This window comes from Salminus brasiliensis, chromosome 17 (genome assembly GCF_030463535.1).
Source record: "Salminus brasiliensis chromosome 17, fSalBra1.hap2, whole genome shotgun sequence".
In the NCBI taxonomy this organism is placed as follows: domain Eukaryota; kingdom Metazoa; phylum Chordata; class Actinopteri; order Characiformes; family Bryconidae; genus Salminus; species Salminus brasiliensis.
Genome location: NC_132894.1, coordinates 1,317,583 through 1,337,635, shown reverse-complemented (window position 1 = coordinate 1,337,635; position 20,053 = coordinate 1,317,583). Strand labels below are relative to the sequence as shown.

General features: G+C 44.0%; 2 protein-coding genes across 2 annotated transcripts; one reads left to right on the top strand and one right to left on the bottom strand.

The window, feature by feature from the left end:
• The first annotated feature begins 883 nt into the window (after positions 1–883).
• axdnd1 (axonemal dynein light chain domain containing 1) lies at positions 884–14,272 on the top strand. The gene is made up of 25 exons (XM_072660483.1): positions 884–1,061; positions 1,634–1,836; positions 1,925–2,028; positions 2,116–2,218; positions 2,306–2,391; positions 2,639–2,695; positions 3,286–3,394; positions 3,694–3,815; positions 3,920–4,060; positions 6,006–6,110; positions 6,509–6,629; positions 7,412–7,513; positions 7,587–7,753; positions 7,837–7,906; positions 8,002–8,236; positions 8,776–8,992; positions 9,066–9,159; positions 9,242–9,444; positions 10,134–10,224; positions 10,659–10,802; positions 11,660–11,776; positions 11,996–12,142; positions 12,408–12,499; positions 13,532–13,662; positions 13,796–14,272. The coding sequence occupies exons 1-25, from the start codon at positions 941–943 to the stop codon at positions 13,909–13,911; spliced, it is 3,198 nt and encodes a 1,065-aa protein (XP_072516584.1). The 5' UTR covers positions 884–940; the 3' UTR covers positions 13,912–14,272.
• Positions 14,273–15,254: 982 nt separating this feature from the next.
• nphs2 (NPHS2 stomatin family member, podocin) lies at positions 15,255–19,653 on the bottom strand. The gene is made up of 8 exons (XM_072660760.1): positions 19,311–19,653; positions 19,126–19,229; positions 18,282–18,354; positions 17,816–17,898; positions 17,120–17,323; positions 16,290–16,345; positions 16,060–16,138; positions 15,255–15,521 (listed from the first exon to the last, which is right to left on the bottom strand). The coding sequence occupies exons 1-8, from the start codon at positions 19,651–19,653 to the stop codon at positions 15,255–15,257; spliced, it is 1,209 nt and encodes a 402-aa protein (XP_072516861.1).
• Positions 19,654–20,053: the final 400 nt, after the last annotated feature.

The window sequence follows — 20,053 nt, the reverse complement described above, 5'->3', positions numbered from 1 at the left end:
CTTACTATCTTTTGATTGCAAAAAGTACAATATAGAACATTATGGAATGGCTATATTACCCAATAAAATTCTAAATCTCTGGTATCTGAGAAAAGAGAGAATAGTTAGTGCTAAGTTGTTGTTTCTCCAGAGAACTAGAGGGCGCTCATGAGCATTGCTTCTGAAAGGGTGCGTTTTTTATACATTTATAAATTTTACACATTTCTAGATTATATATATTTTAATAAAAATGAGGCTAGGCTGCTTTACATTTCTGAAGCCAGGTCAAACACGGGTCATCTGTACATAATATTTTGCTAGCTAGGACCAGGCCTTTAGTTTATGATATTATGCAATTAAATATTCATTACATAATTAAGATACAATTACTGCTTAAATACTAAAAACAAATATTTGATGTATTATATTTTAATACTTTCCCCTTCACTCCTATTCAATGCGGACTGGCTCGGGAGCGCCATCTAGCGTTTCATAGTCTTGTTTTGGAAGATGACAGAAAGTTCCTCCGAATCTGGACCTGAGTTTTATAACAAATCAAATATAATCAATATATATGAATATGATCAACAGTAAAATCTTATTTTAATTATATAATTATTTAATATTATTTAATTACATTTTCTTTTATCTTTTCTTTGTTTCTTAGTTTTTGCTCCTGATTTATCTGATTTTTTATTATTGTGATAAACAATAAAACATTAATATGAACTGTTCAGTTTTACTGTTTTAGCAGAAAATAAATAAATAAATAAATAAATAAATAAATAAATAAGTAAGTAAATACTGGCTCAGGTTTCCCTCGAGCTGCATGGAAACGCGTCCATAGCAACAGGCTTTCTAGGAGTCCGGTAGGAGGTCTGGTCTGTGGTCTGAATTATGGGATGTTGGCTTCGTGTTGATGGAGGACGTGTGAGGGGTGGTCTGCGCTGATCAGGGGGACATGGCCGCGTCTCTGAGGTCTCTGAAGGCCGGCCCGTCTCCCCCGGTTTTACCGAAGCCGGAGAGCCGCAGCAGGCTGACCAGACTGAGCGCCTCCCCCGGCTGCTCAGAGGGCGAGGGCGGTGAGTGACTCAGGGGACCAGGAGCTCTGGAGATACGTGGGCCTGCATTCACTCACACGCGTGTAGCTATTTCACTACTTTCCTAATGTGTCGCACTGTCACTGATCACGTGACCTACATAATACAGAATAATTATTAATGAGATATAAATACTAATTCTATATCATTCATTTTAGCCAGGTAAGAGGGTCTACCAGTGGTCTACCAGTGGTCTACCAGTATGTTGAACCTGACCAAAATAGTCTAAGACCAGCCTGACGTCACTGATCCACCAGCATGGCCAGCTTGACCAAACTAATCAACCAGTTTGACCATCTTGATGATCAATTTAAGTTAATGGACTAGCTGGTCTACCAGCATGACCAACATGACCAAGCTGGTAGACCAGCTAGTCCATTAACCTCAAATGATAATTATACACTGCACTGGTCAGAGCTGATCTGGTCAACCGACTTAGTCAACCAGCAGAGAGTGTCAGTCTAATGGTTTAGCTGGTCTACCAGTATGACCAGTATGACAAGCTTGACCAAACTGGTCAAACATCTTCACCTGTAACTTTACCGAACTCACAGCGGTTGCCGAACTCCCTGAACTCCCTGAACTCCCAGACGTAAAGCAGACATCTCCACTGAGTGACCGAGCCCAGATGCAAATGCTGCCGGCCCTGCAGAATGACCTCATACCTGACGAGCTCCTGGCCAGCCTCACCTCAACCATCTGCACCCAAGGCCGACTGGGACCACCCAGGCTGGCCAAAACCCCCAAACACTTGAAGGTTTGTACAGGAATCGGGAGACGACCCCATCGCTGTGTTTTACTGTAGTTACTCAGAGTGTTTTTTTTGGGGGGGGGGGGTGCTGCAGGGTTGTGGAGGCCGTGCACCAGATCCAGTGTGGCACTATTCCGATGCCCGGAGGAAATACCAGTACATGCTTGACCAGCCCACATCAGTGACCGGAGCTGGCAGGTTTGACCAGATTTAGCATAAAGTTTGGTCATATATATATTCTGAACTTCTCCTCACTGCTGATCGCCCGTATTCGTGTGTGAACAGGGATATATCCTTCCTCTGTGATGCCCTGGCCGCTCAGAAACAGCGAACCCCCCTCCCACCTATGACTGACAGGGGGAGCAGCCTGTCACCTGATGTTCTGAAGGTTAGTCCGACGAGAGAAAGGCGGTCTGATTCTGTCCGGACTGTAACGTCTGTCTGTAATTAAAGTTAGATTTCATTTTAAATACAGGAGACAAAGTCGATTAGGACCTTAATTCCAGAGGAATACCACCTGGTGAAGCGCAAAGGGGTGAAAGGACTGCAGTGTTATGATGAGTAAGTAGACTTAATAAAAATAATAAATATGCAGATATATTATAATATAATAATTAACACAGTGTTGCTTTCTTAAATTAAACTCATTTTAGTGCTTTTACACCATTTCAAATATTAATATATTTCATAATCTAATGGAATTAAATTGTGTGAACATTAAATGATCAGCAGATCAATAGAAATAATCCAGAACTACAGTTTTTAACTTACGATTTACAAAATCACATTTTTCATTTTTTTTCTCCAGAAAATTCACAGTCTTGTTAGAGGACGATGAAAAGCAGCTCAAGGTCTTTCCATCAATGTGAGTTTTAATAGTTGCACTACATGTCCAATAATTTATGGACACCCCTTCTAATAAATGCCTTCCTCTACTTTAAGCTGCACCCATGGCTGACACAGATGTGCAAATGCACACACACAGCTTATCTAATCCCTGTAGAGAAGAAGTACTGCCAATAGAATAGGACTAGCAGATAAACATTGATAAACCTATTGGCACTATTGGCTAGAGGGGTATAAAGCCCCCCCCCAGCATTGAGCATTGTTCTCTGCAATGATGGTGGAGCTCCATCCAGAAGGGAGGAGTTTTGTTGGGGTGGTGATCTATCATCCAACATCCTGACCTCATTAACGCTCTTGTTGCTGAATTCAATCAAATCCTCACAGCAATGCTCCTCCAAAATCTAGTAGAAAGTCTTCTTCTCTGGACAGTAGAGCCAGTTACTCCAACAAAAGCAGAATCAGCTCTTTTTAATATCCTTACATTTCAGAAGAAACTGTGAATGACCAGGTGTCCCAATACTTTTGTCCATAAAGTGTCCATATATGTGTGTAGTTATGTAGCTAGATCTGCTTGAAAACAGGTGTGTTGTGCCTCTGTGTGGTCATTAGGAAGCCCAGTGGACGCTTGGAGGCGGTTCAGCTGATGAGGGTGATGGATGACATGCTGGAGAAAGCTGGAGTCAGTCAGGAGTTTGAGGAGCTCACAGGCCTCTCGCAGGTATGCACCTCTCTCAGTTCACTTGCCTCTCACTGATTCCTGTAAAGCTGCTTTGTGACACAAATAAATTTGATTGGATTTGATTTGGCTTGTTTTTCTAAGAGCTAATTAATGTCAACACCTTCAATAAAGCACATTTAGAGCACAGCTTCTGCTTCAGAGTCACACAGCTAACAGCACACTGTTTTTAAGGAGGTTTTAGAGGTTCTGATGATGAAGGCTGTAAATATTTATTATTGATTTATTATTAATCAGCAGTAATATCACTCGGGTTCACTGACCCCTCTTCTGTGCTTCAGATGCATGGTCTGCTGGAACTGGTGCGAGTGGAGCAGAACATCTACAACGTTGTGTTCCACGAGCTGATCCGGCAGGTGAGCGTGGAGTGCGCAGAGAGGGGTCAGCTGCTCGCCAAGCTCAGGTCCGTGAGTTTAGTTTAGTTTAAAATAAATAAAAATGATTTAAACATTTGTTGACATTTTAAACAGTAAAAGAGTAAAATGAAGCCGTGTTGCTCGTTAATAGGCAGAGGTATGTTGCTCTGCTGGACCGCATTCCTCGGCAACTCAAGGGCCTGCATACGGAGACCCTGGCACAGCGAGCCCTGGACCGCAGGCTGATGGAGGAGATCATTTGCTTCAAGCGCTCCATCACACAGCTTAATGAGCAAGTCCACTTTTATTATTACACCAACTGTGCAGCCCCACTCTCACAGCACCTTCTATTTCATACAAGCCAGTCAGTGTTTTACATAACACACACTCATATACACACACATACACACACACACACACACTCATATACACACACATACACACACACACACACTCATATACACACACATACACACACACACTCATATACACACACACACACACTCATACACACACTCATTTACACACACATACACACACACACACACACTCATATACACACACATACACACACACACACACACTCATATACACACATATACACACACACACTCATATACACACACATACACACACATATACACCCACTTACACACACACTCATATACACACATATACACACACTCATACAAACACGTACACACACACTCATATACAAACATGTGCACACACACTCATACACACACACACTCATATACACACATATACACACACACTCATATACACACACATACGCACACACACACTCATATACACACACATACACACACACACTCATACACACACATACACACACACTCATATACACACACATACGCACACACACTCATATACACACACATACACACACACACTCATATACACACACATACACACACACTCATACACACACTCATATACACATACATACACACACACACTCATACACACACTCATATACATACACATACACACACTCATACAAACACGTACACACACACTCATATACAAACATGTGCACACACACTCATACACACACACACTCATATACACACATATACACACACATATATACACACACTCATATACACTCATATACACACATATACACCCATATACACACATATACACACACACTCATATACACTCATATACACACACACACTCATATACACTCAAATACACACATATGCACCCATATACACACATATACACACACACTCATATACACTCATATACACACATATACACACACACTCATATACACTCATACACACACACTCATATACACTCATATACACACATATACACACACACTCATGTTCACACATATACACACACTCATATACACATACACACACACTCATATACACTCATATACACACATATACACACACACTCATGTACACACATACACACACACACTCATACACACACTCATATACACACACACTCATATACACTCATATACACACACACACTCATATACACTCAAATACACACATATACACCCATATACACACATATACACACACACTCATATACACACATATACACACATATACCACAGACACATTCTGGTCGTACTGGGAGGTGTATCAGTTGTACTGGGAGGGTTTTGGTTGTACTGGGAGGTGTATCAGTTGTACTGGGAGGGGTTTGATTGTACTGGGAGGTGTATCAGTTGTACTGGGAGGGGTTTGGTTGTACTGGGAGGTGTATCAGTTGTACTGGGAGGGGTTTGGTTGTACTGGGAGGTGTATCAGTTGTACTGGGAGGTGTATCAGTTGTACTGGGAGGGGTTTTGGTTGTGGAGCGTATCTTAGAGAGACGGCTGTGTTTACACTGCTATACTGTGGCTGAAATGTGTCTCGGAGCTCCTCCTGAAGTGGTTTGAATGATGGGATTGGTATCTGGTGTAAATGAGTCTTGGGTGAATTCAGATACTCAGAACTCATGTCATGTCAAATGAGGTCCATGACAAAATTAGTTTGAATGTTTAGAATGATGCTCCCAACTAGTTTAAATTATCCATGGAAGATTAGGATTAAGATTAGGATTAAGATTATGATTAGTGCACAACAGCAACAGCGAAATCATGCAGAAGAGCATCAGCTGCCCTGGATTTTCCTGTGCATTTGTGTCGGCTGTCCTTTTTATTTCTGTTGTGTTTATGTGTCTGTTCTGCTGCACCACAGAGAGCTGAGTAAGATAAGGGAGCACGATGAGCATGTGTCCAAGCAAGCAGAGAAGGCCCAAGATGAGCTGGCCAAAGCACTGGAGCGGTCACAGCGCAAGTCTGAGTGAGGAGAGCAATGTTTTATTATACACTGAGCACTGGGTCACACTACACCGGGGGTGCACGACTCCAGTCCTGCCTGGAGGGGTGGTCTTCAGCAAGGTTCTACTAAAACACTCCCACTTTGCCTAGTAATGGTTGGACTGATGAATCAGGTGTGTTAAATCAGGTGTGTCTCAGGAAGATCATCACACTGTGCAGGAAGCTGTCCCTCCAGGACCAGAGTTGTGCACCCCTGCCCTGTCCTAACACTGGGTCGGGCCTATCGTTGACCTCAAAACAGCCTGAATTCTTCTTGGCATGGATTTGTTAAGAAGTTGGAAACATTCCTTTGAGATTTTGATTGCGTCACGCTGGGTCTCCTCAGAAGAATGAGGTCGTAACTCACAGATTCTATTACAGGATGGTTGAGGAGTACCATGAACTGTATGAGATGCAGAGGAGAAGACTGGAGGGGCAGGTGGCCGCACTGACTGAAGAGAGGGACTTATGGTGCAAGATCACCTACAGCCTCGCTCTCAAGGTCAGATTGCACAATTCTGTGCTCTTTTTAGCCTGACTGCCTACTTATTATTTTTTTTTATTAAAATGATAATATTTGTTGTGCCTATTAAATTAAACACAATTAAAACAAATACTTGTATAATAAAGCACCGCAAGGTCTCAGAAACTATCCTGTATAGCCCAAAAATACACTAATCACCAGTACACTTCTATAAAGTGTCCATCAATATCATTTATTTTCTGTATGCATATATATATGTCCTTTTCTAATGAATGCACCCATTGCTCACACACAGCTTATCTAGTCATTGTGAATAAGTCATGCCAATAAAATAGGGTTCTCTGGATCAGGCGTGGGCTAGAGGGGTATAAAGCCCCCCAGCATTGAGGAGCTGTGGAGCAGTGGAGGAGCTGTGTTCTCTGGAATGATGGTGGAGGAGCTCCATCCAGTACTTTTGGATGGGATGAGTTGGGGAGTCCAATATCCTGACCTCACTAACGCTCTTGTCGCTGAATGCAATCAAATCCTCACATCAATGCTCCTCCAGAATCTAGTAGAAAGCCTTCTTCTCTGGACAGTAGAAACAGTTTCTCCAACAGAAGCAGGATCAGCTCTTTTTAATACCCTTGATTAGCGATTAATTAATGAGCAGGTGTCCCAATACTTTTGTCTATATAAAGTATCTGAATCTTGTATTGGTTATTAAGCATGCACTCTCTCTAATCAGCTCCCCAACCCCTTTTCTTAGTTGAACTTATCTGTATTGTTGGTCTAAGGTCTAAATCCCAGCTCACTTCCAGGTTATCGAGTTAAACAGCCTGCAGCTGGTCCGCAGGCTTCATGTTAGTGAGCAGACGTGGAGCAGAACTGCAGAGCACTTCACCAGATTTCTCACGACAAAGGTACACACACTGCTCGTTCAGTTCTTCACAGGGGAATAACAGAGGAATCATGGATGCTTCCTTTGTCTTCTAGGACTCTGCAGACTTGAACAGCGTCATGCAGCTGACAGAGCAGTGGAAAGAACACCTAAGCAGCTTCATGCAGAAGCTGAAGGAGACGGAGAGAAACCAGCGTGAGAACATCAGAACCGTTCAGAGGGACATCGTCAGGTGGCACAAGTTCTGCGAGGCCGACGTCAGGTAAAGCGGAAAGGTATGATACGGTCTTTGAATTCAGATTGTTTTCTGAATCTTATCTAATTCATCATTTTGATCTTCTGAAGGAACCCAGATGTGAAACTGGAGAAGGACTCCGCGAAGGAGTTGTGTAAGGACCTGAAGCAGTGGTCAATGGTTAGAACTTCACTGTACTTATACAGTACTTCTGAAAGTCGGATCATTTTCACAGCGGGTCTCTCATATCATGACTGTCTCATTTCCGCCTGTAGGAGTTGACCAGGCAGTGTGAACGATACGGAGGAGAGGACCTTCTCTCCTTTCAGGACACTCTCAGCACGCTAACAGGACTGCAGGAGGAGTGGGTGGAGGTGTTTCTGAAGCTGTTCAGGAGACATCTAGCCCCAGATGGAGAGCCACCTCAGGGTCAGGCAGCCATGAGGGAGCTGAGTGGAGCTGTCACCGAGCTCCACAAGCAGCTGGGTACCCGTGTCAATGGAGAGAGTGGTGAGAAATAGGCTGCACTTGTCTGCACTTGGCAGATGTTCTGCACCACGTTGGGAAACACAAAATCCAGGAATGGGCAGTTGCTGCATAGTTTAATATTTTTTTTATGCAAATATAAAATCATGTATTCAATTTATAACCAAATACGGCATCATTCATATTACTGAACTGCATTTTGGAGGATTTGGCCAAAGAACAAATCAGCCATAATATTAAAATCACCTGACTAATATTGTGTAGGTCCCTCTTGTGCCATCAAACAGCTCTGACCCATCAAGGTATGGACTCCACAAGACCACAAGCCATAGTGGTGCTCAGCGGTTAGAGCTCCAGGCTCTCAGGGTTGTGGGTTCGATACCCTGGGCTCGGCAAGCTGCCACAGTAGAGACTACTGTCCAGGGTTACTCCAACAAACGCAGGATCAACTGTCCAAATACTTTTGTCCATATAGTGTATTATTAATATTACCCATTTTTTATTTCTGTAATTATCAATATCATGGAACTGACCCCTCTGTTGTACCTCTCTGTTTGCTTCAGGCATTCATAAACAGTTGATGTCTCTGGGTGCAGTGATGGACGTCTGGGCCAACAAACTGCAGTCCCTTAATGGCCGAACTGAAGCTTTGCCCTCCTCTGATTGGTTGGAGCTAGAGAAGGCCCTGGAGAGCTGGGTGAGGTTGTCTGAGGAGGCTTTGCTGAATGTTGACAGCACCCAGCCCGAGAGTGAGAAGATGAAGCAGACAGCTCACACCAAGTAAGGGTTTTAGGAGCCGTTCAGTACCCATCCCATAATCCATTTGCCTCTGAACCGTCTACCTCTGTGGCAGGATTGAAGTCGACGAGGTCTTCAACACACTGAGGGACTTCCTCTCCTCTCAGAACAACTTCTTTGACTACGAGAACCTGACCCTGTGTGAGGAGGTAGAGTTTGTGTAGTGTGTACGCTGAGTGTGAGCAGTTCTCTGGTTTGACGCGGGAAGCTGACGTTGACTATGTCGAACAGGTCAGCTCCATGCACGTGCTGCTGACCCGCTGGATGGTGGACTTGCTGCTACAGATGGTGCCTGATCGTCATGATGGCCAGGAGCCTCCTCTTCCACCAACCGCAGAATTTAGCACCTCAAAGGGTGTGTACCTTCAGAAGCTGGAAGAAGATGCCAAGAACCTCTCCCAGAAATTGCACTATTTCTCCAAATACATCACAGGGTACGGCCAGTCTGACCTAAAGGATCAGTTGTACTTATTCTATATGGAAATACATTATATAAAAAATATATTAGGACACTTCCTAGTCCTTAAATTCTGGGCAAGCCCCTAGCCCTGCAGATGGGAGGTTCTAAAGAGCTCACTGAACTCCAGCGTGGTTCTGTATGTAATAGGAGACACCGCTGCACCACCAACAACAAGTCAGCTGGTGAAATTTCCTCCCTCCTAGATCTTCCTCCATCAGCTGTGAGTGGTGTTATTATTGAACAGTGGAAGAGTTTAGGAGGAACAGCTCACAGAGAGCAGCTCAGCCACAGAGTGTCTGTCAGACCACGTAAAGTTACAGAGCGGGGTCAGGGCAGAGTGCTGAGCTCAGAGCAGAGTGCAGAAAAGCCTCCAACTGACTCAGTAACTGCAGCAGAGCTCCAGACCAGCTGCTGCTGGTAGAGCTGCTGTTAAAGGGAGACCAGCTCCATATTAATGCCTAAGGCTTTAGAACGGGACGTCATATAAAAGCTCCTGTAAGTGGAATGTGTAGGTGTCCCAATACTTTTGTCCATATTTGTGCATTTGTGACTGATGCAATTTTATAAAAGGATGGAATTTCACTGTCAGTGTCAGTGTATGTCAGCCTCTGTAAAAGGACCAAGCTTACTTTTGTGATGGTCATGGTTGATCAATGCTTGCAGCTCTTGTCAGGCCATTGTGGAGGAAGACATCCAGAAGAACATGACTCAGGACGACAAGGGGAATGAACTGTTCCAGCTTTCCAAGCTTCAGGTAGCAACTCCTCCCATCTTCAAACATCCTCAGTGTTCAGCAATAAACATCAGGACCTTGCACTACACTATGTGTCCAAATATTTATGGACACCCCTTCTAATTAATGCATTCAGCTACTTTAAGCTGCACCCATTGCTGATACAGATGTGCAAATGCACACACACACACACACACCCACAGCTTGTCTAGTCCCTGTAGAGAAGAAGTACTGCCAATAGAATAGGACTCTCTGGAGCAGATCAACATCATGACCCTATTGGCTCCATGCTGCCTAATGCCAGGCGTGGGCTAGAGGGGTATAAAGCCCCCCAGCATTGAGGAGCTTACTAGAATACTTTTGTCTAAATAGTGTATGTTACGTCTACTGGCAAACATTCAGAAAGGTCATGAAGTGTTGTTTTGTGTGTGTGTGTGTGTGTGTGTGATGTTCAGAGGGAGTGTGCTGAGTGGGTGGAGGTGTGTCAGGTCCTGCTGTCTGATATAACGGGACACTCTGTGGAGCTGCAGCGGACGGGCAAAGCTGTGCCTCAGTCTGTCACTGACATCCCCTCAACTCTGGCCAGTGTGGACTCTCTGGTGAGGAGCTTTATCTTCTATTATTAATCCTGGTTCTCTTCAGTTTCGGCTCAGAATGAAATGTACCTTCAGAAGGAAAAGAGGCCCAGTCCGTTTCACAGTATTTAATTTAATCATTAAAACATTTGAATGATTTTAAAACCAATTGCAAGATTAATGGTTTTATTATGGCAGTAATCTGCACATAAACATGAGACACAGAGTGTAGACGGTGCAGACGAGACACAGACTGCAGACGAGACAGGGTGCAGGCGAGACACAGAGTGCAGACGAGACACAGAGTGCAGACGGGACAGAGTGCAGACGAGACACAGACTGCAGACGAGACACAGAGTGCAGACGGGACACAGAGTGTAGACGAGACACAGAGTGCAGACGGGACAGAGTGCAGACGACACAGAGTGCAGACGAGACACAGAGTGCAGACGAGACAGAGTGCAGACGAGACAGAGTACAGACGAGACAGAGTGCAGACGAGACAAAGTGCAGACGATACACAGAGTGCAGACGAGACAGAGTACAGACGATACACAGAGTGCAGACGGTGCAGACAAGACAGAGTGCAGATGGTGTAGACGAGACACAGAGTGCATACGGAACAGAGTGCAGACGAGACACAGAATACAGACCAGAAAGTGTAAATAAGGAAGACAGAGACTGAGACAGTAGTGAGAAATGGGGTTGTGCAATAAAATGTGCACACTGTCTTACAAGCAGTAGAGTCCATCCATTTAGTCTCTGGAGCTGAGAAGTCTGGGTAGATCTAAATACAGACACAAATGCTGGTTTAAAGTGAAATGCTGCATAGTGTTAATTTAAACACCTGTGTGAGACCTGCTGTTCGTGTGGTTTGTCAGGTGAATGACCACACTGAACCGGAGCTACCCACAGAGGGAGAGGAAGATGAGGAAGAGGAGCGAGCAGCCGTAAAAGCAGACAGACAGCCTCATCCGCATGAAAACACGTATCAGCAGGTCAGTGACATGTTTACAGTTATTTTCAGAAAATATTAGTCTCCAGGCAGAGGCCTGTAGCTCAGAGATCTCACTCCCAGCCAGCCTTCACTATCACTGTCACACAGACGCAGAACACGTGAGGCCTTTATTGATCCACAGCACATAAAACACACAGCTCTGCTCATGCAGTCAGACAGGCTCGCTTTGGTGATGTGAGGAACTATGTTGTGACTGTAGGAGGAGGAGGAAGAGGAGGAGGAGGAGGAGGAGAGGACGAAGAAGGTCACCGAGGACGAGAAGGAAGGGTTGGACCTAAAGATGATCGGTTATGATGGCCACATCACTGAGCAGACTTTGGGAACAAAGACTCTGCTGCTCACTGGGGTCAGAATCCACATTCACATGTATTTACATACACTATATGTCCAAATGTTTGTGGACACCCCTTCAAATTAATGCATTTATCTTCTTTAAGTTGCACCCCTTGCTGACACAGATGTGCAATCTGCACATTGATTTTAAATCAAAAACAACGAATGAGCAGGTGTCCCAATACTTTTCTCCTTATAGTTTAACAATGAGTGTGATTTATGAATGTGATTTAAGCGAGTCAGTATAAGTACTGTATTCTCTGACTTTTGCTCTCCAGACAGATGAGCTTGTGGTGCAGCCCTACACTGAGAACGCCCAGCAAGCCTTCAGCGCTCTGGCCACTGTCGGGGTTCTTCAGCAGGAGCTGCTGTGAGTAAGATTTCTTCTAAAAACCCACAAGATTCCGACATTCACAGAGTTGTTCTGTGGTTTAAACACATCATGAATCTGCCTTTTCTCAACAGCTAGTTTAAAGCAGTTCTTAAGGAGATATTGGTGGAAGAGGCCCAGTGTTTATAGTAGAGATGTGAGAGTTGGTGTGAAGAACCTTTTGAAAAAGTGTAAATGTTAGGGTTGCATTTGAAACACCTTTATTTTTAGATCTAACCTTTAAAAACAGTTTAAGCTGGTCTTAAAGGGCCCATATTATGGAAAGCGAGGTCTCTAAAATGGGGTTCTGAATTGAGGCAGGTTGCATGGAGCTTTATTTGAGGGGACCCAAGAGCTGTAATCATTAATGGTGCTAGAATGCTTTAGGGAGAAATTATAATTGTTGAAGAATAATTATATACTGTTGAAATAAGTTATGGTTAATTCTAAGAGATTAAAAGAAGTTGGATATTGGACAATTTCCATTGAAAATGGAGGCATAATGGATTTCAGGTCATAACACACATTACATAAGGTAAAATATATGTACTCAAATATACGAACTGGCTGGGTGAGTGAGTGACCGGCTGACTGACGAACCTTATTAAAACTGCCTTTTGTGGTCAAAGCATCGCTACCACCCCAGCCACCGACCCCTCCGATCAGTGCAACTGTACAACAGTGCTACATCAATGTTAGCATCCCTACCGTGGCATTAGCATTCCTACCACCCAGCTGCCGTGGCATTAGCCTCGCTACTGCACCGGCCTCGCTCAGCATCGCTCCAGCAGCATTAGCTTCACTACCACTACAGCTAACGCAGTGTTAGCATCACGAGTGCCCCATTGTTGAAACGCCATTGACCATTCTATGCTGCCAATGGTGGTCAATGGTGGCAAAACTAGGCCTGCCTGTTTTTCTTGTTTCTAATGTGGGTCTTGATATGAGCCCCTAAGCCCTGTTTTATAACCTGCAGGTGTGTGTGTCTGTGTGTTTCTGTGTCTGTCTGTGTGGGGTCCGGGGGGGTTTCAGAGCTGTGGAGGCCCGTGCCGTCAGCGCTGAAGAGAGAGCTCTAACAGCAGAGGAAGCCCTACAGGCCGCTCTGGAAAAGATCCGGGACCTAGAGAGACAGCTTCTACAAAGGCCCAGTCCAGAACCCAAGGGTGAGCAGAACAGTTGTTAACAAGCCCAATATATCATAATAATCACGGCAGCGCTCTGCCACCCCACAGCGCTCTCACAACTGTCTCCAATCAGACTCCGTCTAGAGATACTGAAGTAAGCATGTCTTTCCAGGGAGGAAGAAGCCTGTTACACCAGACGTCAAGACGGCAGCCAATCCCGAACCCAGAGAGGCGAGCCAGAAGCCGACTCCCAGCCCTAAACTCACTAAAGGCAGCAAGAAACGCTAAACCAACAGATACACCCTGCTGCTGCCCCCTGGAGGAAATCTGTAGCTGTTAGAGATGTTATTCATAAAAATAAAAAATACAAACTAAACTCAGTCTTTTGAGTTTAAACAGGAAGATTTAGGCATATTTACTTTTATTCACTTCATAAGGTTATTATTATTATTATTATTATTGTTATTATTATTATTATAGACCTGACTGCTAAAACACTACTGTACATTGTTACTGATGTGACATCACTGTCTGATCAGTACAAAGTAATGAAACTACTGTTTATAAATAAATAGATAAATAAATAAATAATAGATATAGACAGACAGACAGACAGACAGAATTTTGCAAGTATCGCCCAAAGGTTTCCAGCTCAAATAAAACAGTTTATTCCATACATTTCAGCCCAGATTGATTTTTTAACTAGTATCCAATCAGAACAAAGCTTATTTACATATCCATTATTAGGGCACAGCATCAAGAACAGTCTGCTTAAAGGATTGGTCGTGGTTGGGAAATAGACATCACAGGCAGGGTGTTGTTTAGGATAACACAGATCTGGAGTGTGACACAGCGTGAGTGTGTGGCTGTTTTAGGATGCACTATATGGCCAAATGTTTGTGGACACTGCTTCTAATGAATGCATCCGGCTACTTTAAGCTGCACCCATTGCTGACACAGATGTGCAAATGCACACATACAGCTTGTCTAGTCCCTGTAGAGAAGTACTGCCAATAGAATAGGACTCTCTGGAGCAGATCAACATCATGACCCTATTGGCTCCATGCTGCCTAATGCCAGGCGTGGGCTAGAGGGGTATAAAGCCCCCAGCATTGAGGAGCTGTGGAGCAGTGGAAGAACTGTGTTCTCTGGAATGATGGTGGAGGAGCTCCATCCAGTACTTTTGCGGGAGGTGGGGAGTTAGGGATGATAAGATGGGTGGTGATTATCCAACATCCTGACCTCACTAACAGTCTTGTCACTGAAGGCAATCAAATCCTCACAGCAGTGCTCCTCCATCTAGTAGAAAGTCTTCTTCCCTGGACAGTAGAGACAGTTACTCCAGCAAAAGCAGTTAAAACTCTTTAATACCCTTGATTTCAGAAGAAATGAGCAGGTGTCCCAATACTTTTGTCCAAATAGGGTAGATCATTAAACCTTTTTTAATATAATTTTTATCTATCTAATATCAGTCGTATACTATAAATGAGGCGTGATCATTGTTTCTAATATATATATATATATATAAAATATTGGAGACCATTAAAGTGACCACTGCTGTTGCTCATCATACTGAGTCACCATCACTTCACACTCTGGCCATTCTGGTATTCCTAATAGACTTTTACTCATTACATCATAGGGGAATCTTTATCTGTCTCCTTGGAGATGTCATCTTTAGGATGGTTTGGATTGGTGAGGTTGGTTGGAGCTGAAAGCTGGCCGGTTTGGCAGAGAAGGTCAGATGGCAGGTTGAGCACCACAGCAGGCTGGTCAGAGCGCAGGGTGTGGAGGAGCTGGAGCAGCCGCAGTTGGACGGCCAGAGGAGAGTCAGAGAGAGAGTCAATGGAGGCCTTTAGAGCCTCACACGCTGCCCTCTCGCCCTCTGCTGCAATCACCTGAAATAATACAGCAGCCAGGGTCAGCGTGGGATGCTTTCTGTAAGTTGAGGACTGTATCCCAAGCTCAATGCAAAATAGGTCTTTGGCTAGTTCACTGCTAACAGTGACATCTTGCAGTAACACCTGAACACTACAGCACTAACAGTGCCTCCACCATGTTTGACAGATGAAGTGGTAAGCTTGAGATCATGAGCTCATCCTCAGCAGGCAGCCAACACACTTAGAGGAAGGCCACCACACTAGCTAATCGACACCTGTGCTGGCCAACATCGCTTTTAGAGTGATGAGGGGAGAGAGCGCCATCTACCCACCCAGAGAGAGCACTGCCAAAGCACATTAAAGGGTTTCTCCACAGTTTCACACTATAGAACCTCCAAAAGTTCCTCAAGGATCTTATACTTATTCAGATTAAGCCTGGTCTTGGACTACATTACAATGCCAACAGTGATCCACTATTGATGCCCCTTTTCAGTCCAGGATTTAACCTAATCTGGGTCCGGACTGAATGTACTGCAGCTATGATGAACGTTCTTACTTTGATTTGAGCTTGTCTCTTGGCTTCAGCCTCGACAGCAAAGTTCTGCTGAAGCTCAGGTGGGAGACACACGTCCTCTCTGCAACCACAACAGCACACACTTAACACACTCGCAGCCCCGAGTATATACCCCGAACCACAGAGCATGGGATTAATAGGCCTCTCATGCTCCTGCGGTCATACATTACTGCCATAAGTGGCCTTTACCTCGTCTAATATTAATGACTTACATCTCGGCTCTCTCCACCTTAATTCCCCACCTGCAGGCAATGGAATCCAGTGCGACCTGTATGTATTTAAAGAGACAGTACAGGAGATGAGCGTTACATATAGTGTGTGTAGATGGTGAAATGAGGTTGCAAGTGATGCTTTATTCAACACAAACTGTAAAGTAAAGTGTTTGTATATATACATGTATATATATATATATCTTTATGTGATCAATACTGAGAGATAGAGGTTATATAACTAAACACATTGACCATCGACCTGATGCATCAGACTTGTTTGGTGTCTCTCTGGTGGGAGATTCTGTACATTGACATCAACTGTGGTGAGACCTACCTCCCACCATGATGACATTCAAAGCATTTTAGGAGACTTTAGGAGACTGTTGGAGACTTCTTTACTCAGCCTGTGGTTTACTGTTGGGCTGAACTTGCCATGGCCTGGCCGACATGTGGGTCAGTTGTTCCGCTTCTAGTGGAATTAGTTAATATCTACCTGTTCTGAGATCTTTTTATGAACCTCTTCCCAGACTCCTCTGCATCTCCACCCTTCTTTCTAAAGGCCTCAGAGAGCTCTCTGGATCTGACCATGGTGATGATCTTCTTCACCCCTCACTTCAACCATCAGGAGGACACCAGACTAAACGTCTGAGGTTTAAATAAGACAGACTCCTCCAGAATAATCCTCTCCAACCATGATCTGATCATCTGCAGCTGATCTTCTGCTCCTGACTCTGATTCTACACAGTTAAGTTTAGTGTAGGTTAGTCAGATAACCTTCTTGTCTCTCAGTGTCGATCACATGAAGGTGTCGGATGTAATGTAGGCGGTACCTGGATCTCCTGGGCCATGGCGCTCCTGTTCTGCAGCATGTGAGTGAAGGTGTGATGGGCCAGCACCTCCCTGACCGACACCTGCACCAGAGCCTGGAGCACAGCTGGGACTTCATCCAAGGTGGAGTAGCACACTGACAAGTTCTCAATACGATAATAACACACCGCACTCACTTCCGTACAGACCAGGTCCTGCGTCACCACCTGCAGCACATGGCAGGACTGTGAAAACATGGCTGCGAGAAAGGACCACACTGGAGGTCCTTTCTGACCACTATAACATAGTGGGGTTTGGTTTGTGGGGGGATAGATACTGAACTGCAAGAACACTGGTTATATAGTCATGTTCATAAGTATTTGGACAGTGATTTTCTTTGTTGTAATTTTGTACACTGTAAACTGAATGGATCTGAATGGATCTGGATTTGAATATCATTTAAATATTGCATTAACTGTCCAGGAATTACAGCAGCTTTTACATAATGCTTTCATTTTCACAGGTGCAAAAGTAATTGGACAAACTAAGCTGGGCAGGAATTTAAAATTATTTATTAATTAATTTTTTTAACCAAAAATGGCTGTAATTTATAAACAGTTAAGGGTGTAAGTCTACACTTCATTACCCTACTGTATTCAGTCAAATTACTGCAGTCCCTCCAGACAACTTACACAACCTTTATACATCCATGAAGTTACCGTGTGAGAGGGGACCCTTAGCAGTTTCAGCCGGACATCCACTTTTCGACAAACATCCAAGAACGGGAGGTAAAAAAGCAGCCCTGCAGCAACACAAACAACAAATCTAATAAAACCCCAATGACCTATAAATAAATTCATCAAATAATGGAGAATAAGGGAAACGACCACGGACAGACTGTCACTGATGGTGAATTTTCCACGTATATGAAAATGTCTATGTGCTATATGATCACTTCTTACAGGCTATCAATAACCAACCTAGAGAGTGTGATTGCAGCTTTGCACTGTTACCGTGACATAGGTGTTGGTTGCTAAGGTTTTTTTTACGGTATTAATGTTGGTTGCTAAGGTGTTGCTATAGTATCGGTGTTGACATTTCAGTGCTATATGATCTATGACCAAATAACCGAATGGATGGGTTAAACAGGCCTTTGGCCAACAGAGTATGATGCAGATGATGTACCTGGCCCTCTGGGTTTCCTCTGCAGCAGGTGCCCCAACCTGAAGACCACCGCACGCTCATGCTCTCTCACGATCTGTAACCAAACAAGATCACCTCTACAGCAGCTTACATCACTAACATCAGCCAGCATCACACTGACGTGAGGAGGGCAGAGAGAACCCCAGTATGATTCCCGGGCTCGGCAAGCTGCCACTGTTGGGCCCTTGAGCAAGGCCCTTCACCCTCTCTGCTCCCCGGGCGCTGGAGTTGGCTGCCCACCACTCTGGGTGTGTGTGTACTCACTGCCCCTAGTTCACTAGTGTGTGTGTGTGTGTTCACTACCACAGATTAAGGTTAAATGTACAGTTGTCACTGTACGGTGATAAATACCTGCACCTTTACCTTTACCATCCACCCATCTGGAGACAGGCTCAGGCTGCTGATAGGAGGCAGCAGGACCTGGTATTCGAACCAGCGATCCTTGGGTCAAGGTGGCTGCACCTTAGTCCACTAGACTGTTTTTGTTTTTTTTATGTTTTAAAAATAAAAATATTGTGTTTTAATCACAGAAAAGGACAAGATGTGTCATTTCACCAAGGTTGGAGAACACTATATGTTTAAATATACAGTAAATATTTTATTAAATGTTATTATATTTATAATACTGTTGTTTTATTTATTTAATTTAGACTGAAAATGATTGCGGACTTTGTTTAAGAATATTACAAACAATTACAATCAGTTAGAAAATCTTAAAATCAATGTTCTTGAATCTTCATCTTCATATCCATGCATCAAGCTTTCACAAACTCCTAATTATATCATTAGAAATGAACATATTACGAGCATAGCAGATCACACTCACCTTTATACAGAACCATATCGATACAGGAAAGAAGAAGATGACTGTCGCAAGAGCAGCAACTGTCAGAAGCAGCTCGCAAACTCCAAGATTTCGTGGTTTCAAGGCTGTAGGGCGGCAGAATCAATTAAGCACATAATCAGACCAATCAATCAGTTTAATCTGCAAACCTATCTGCTCTTCCTCACCGTCCTCATGCCACTCGCTCTCCAACAGACCCAGTAACTCCTCACTCTCTTCCTTTGTCCTCTCTCTCACACTGTCCACATTGACCACGGTGCTGCTGGACACAACCACCCCGTCCTTTCTGTCCTCTTGCCCTGTCTCCTCTTCCTTCATCTTCGTCTTCTCTTTTCTCCTGGGAGGCTCCTGGAGCTTCACTGACCTGCCGGCCTTGTGTGTTCTCTCTCTGGCCATGGCTGTGGTCTCCTTCTTGGTCCTGCCAGGTCTTGGAGGATGTTCTGGTTTCAGTGCAGTTTCTGATCTTCTCTCCATCTCACCCTCTATCCCACTCTCCGTCATAAGAAGCATCTACTGCTTGGAGACGTTAGCGTGGAAGGTCACTATCTGACCCCTTGGGAGTTGCTTATGCCACTTATGGCTGGAGTGTGATAGAGGAAGGTGTAGGAGGCTGGACAATACGGGTTACTCCCAAAAAGGGTTCTGTGTAATACTGAGACGGTGATCTTTGACTCGAATGATAGTAGAAGAGGGGCCGGATTCACAGAAACTTTCCCAAGAAAAAATGTATGAAGGATCTTAAGATAAATTCTAGATAGTTCATAAGTTATTCAATTTAATTCTCCAAAAAATCTTTAGACGTCCTCAAATATTCTCTTAGGAAAATCTTAAGTCATTTCTTAAGATCTTCTAAGACACTTAATTGATGTTTTCTTATAGAGCCCTTTTATGCTGCATTTCATAGCTTATC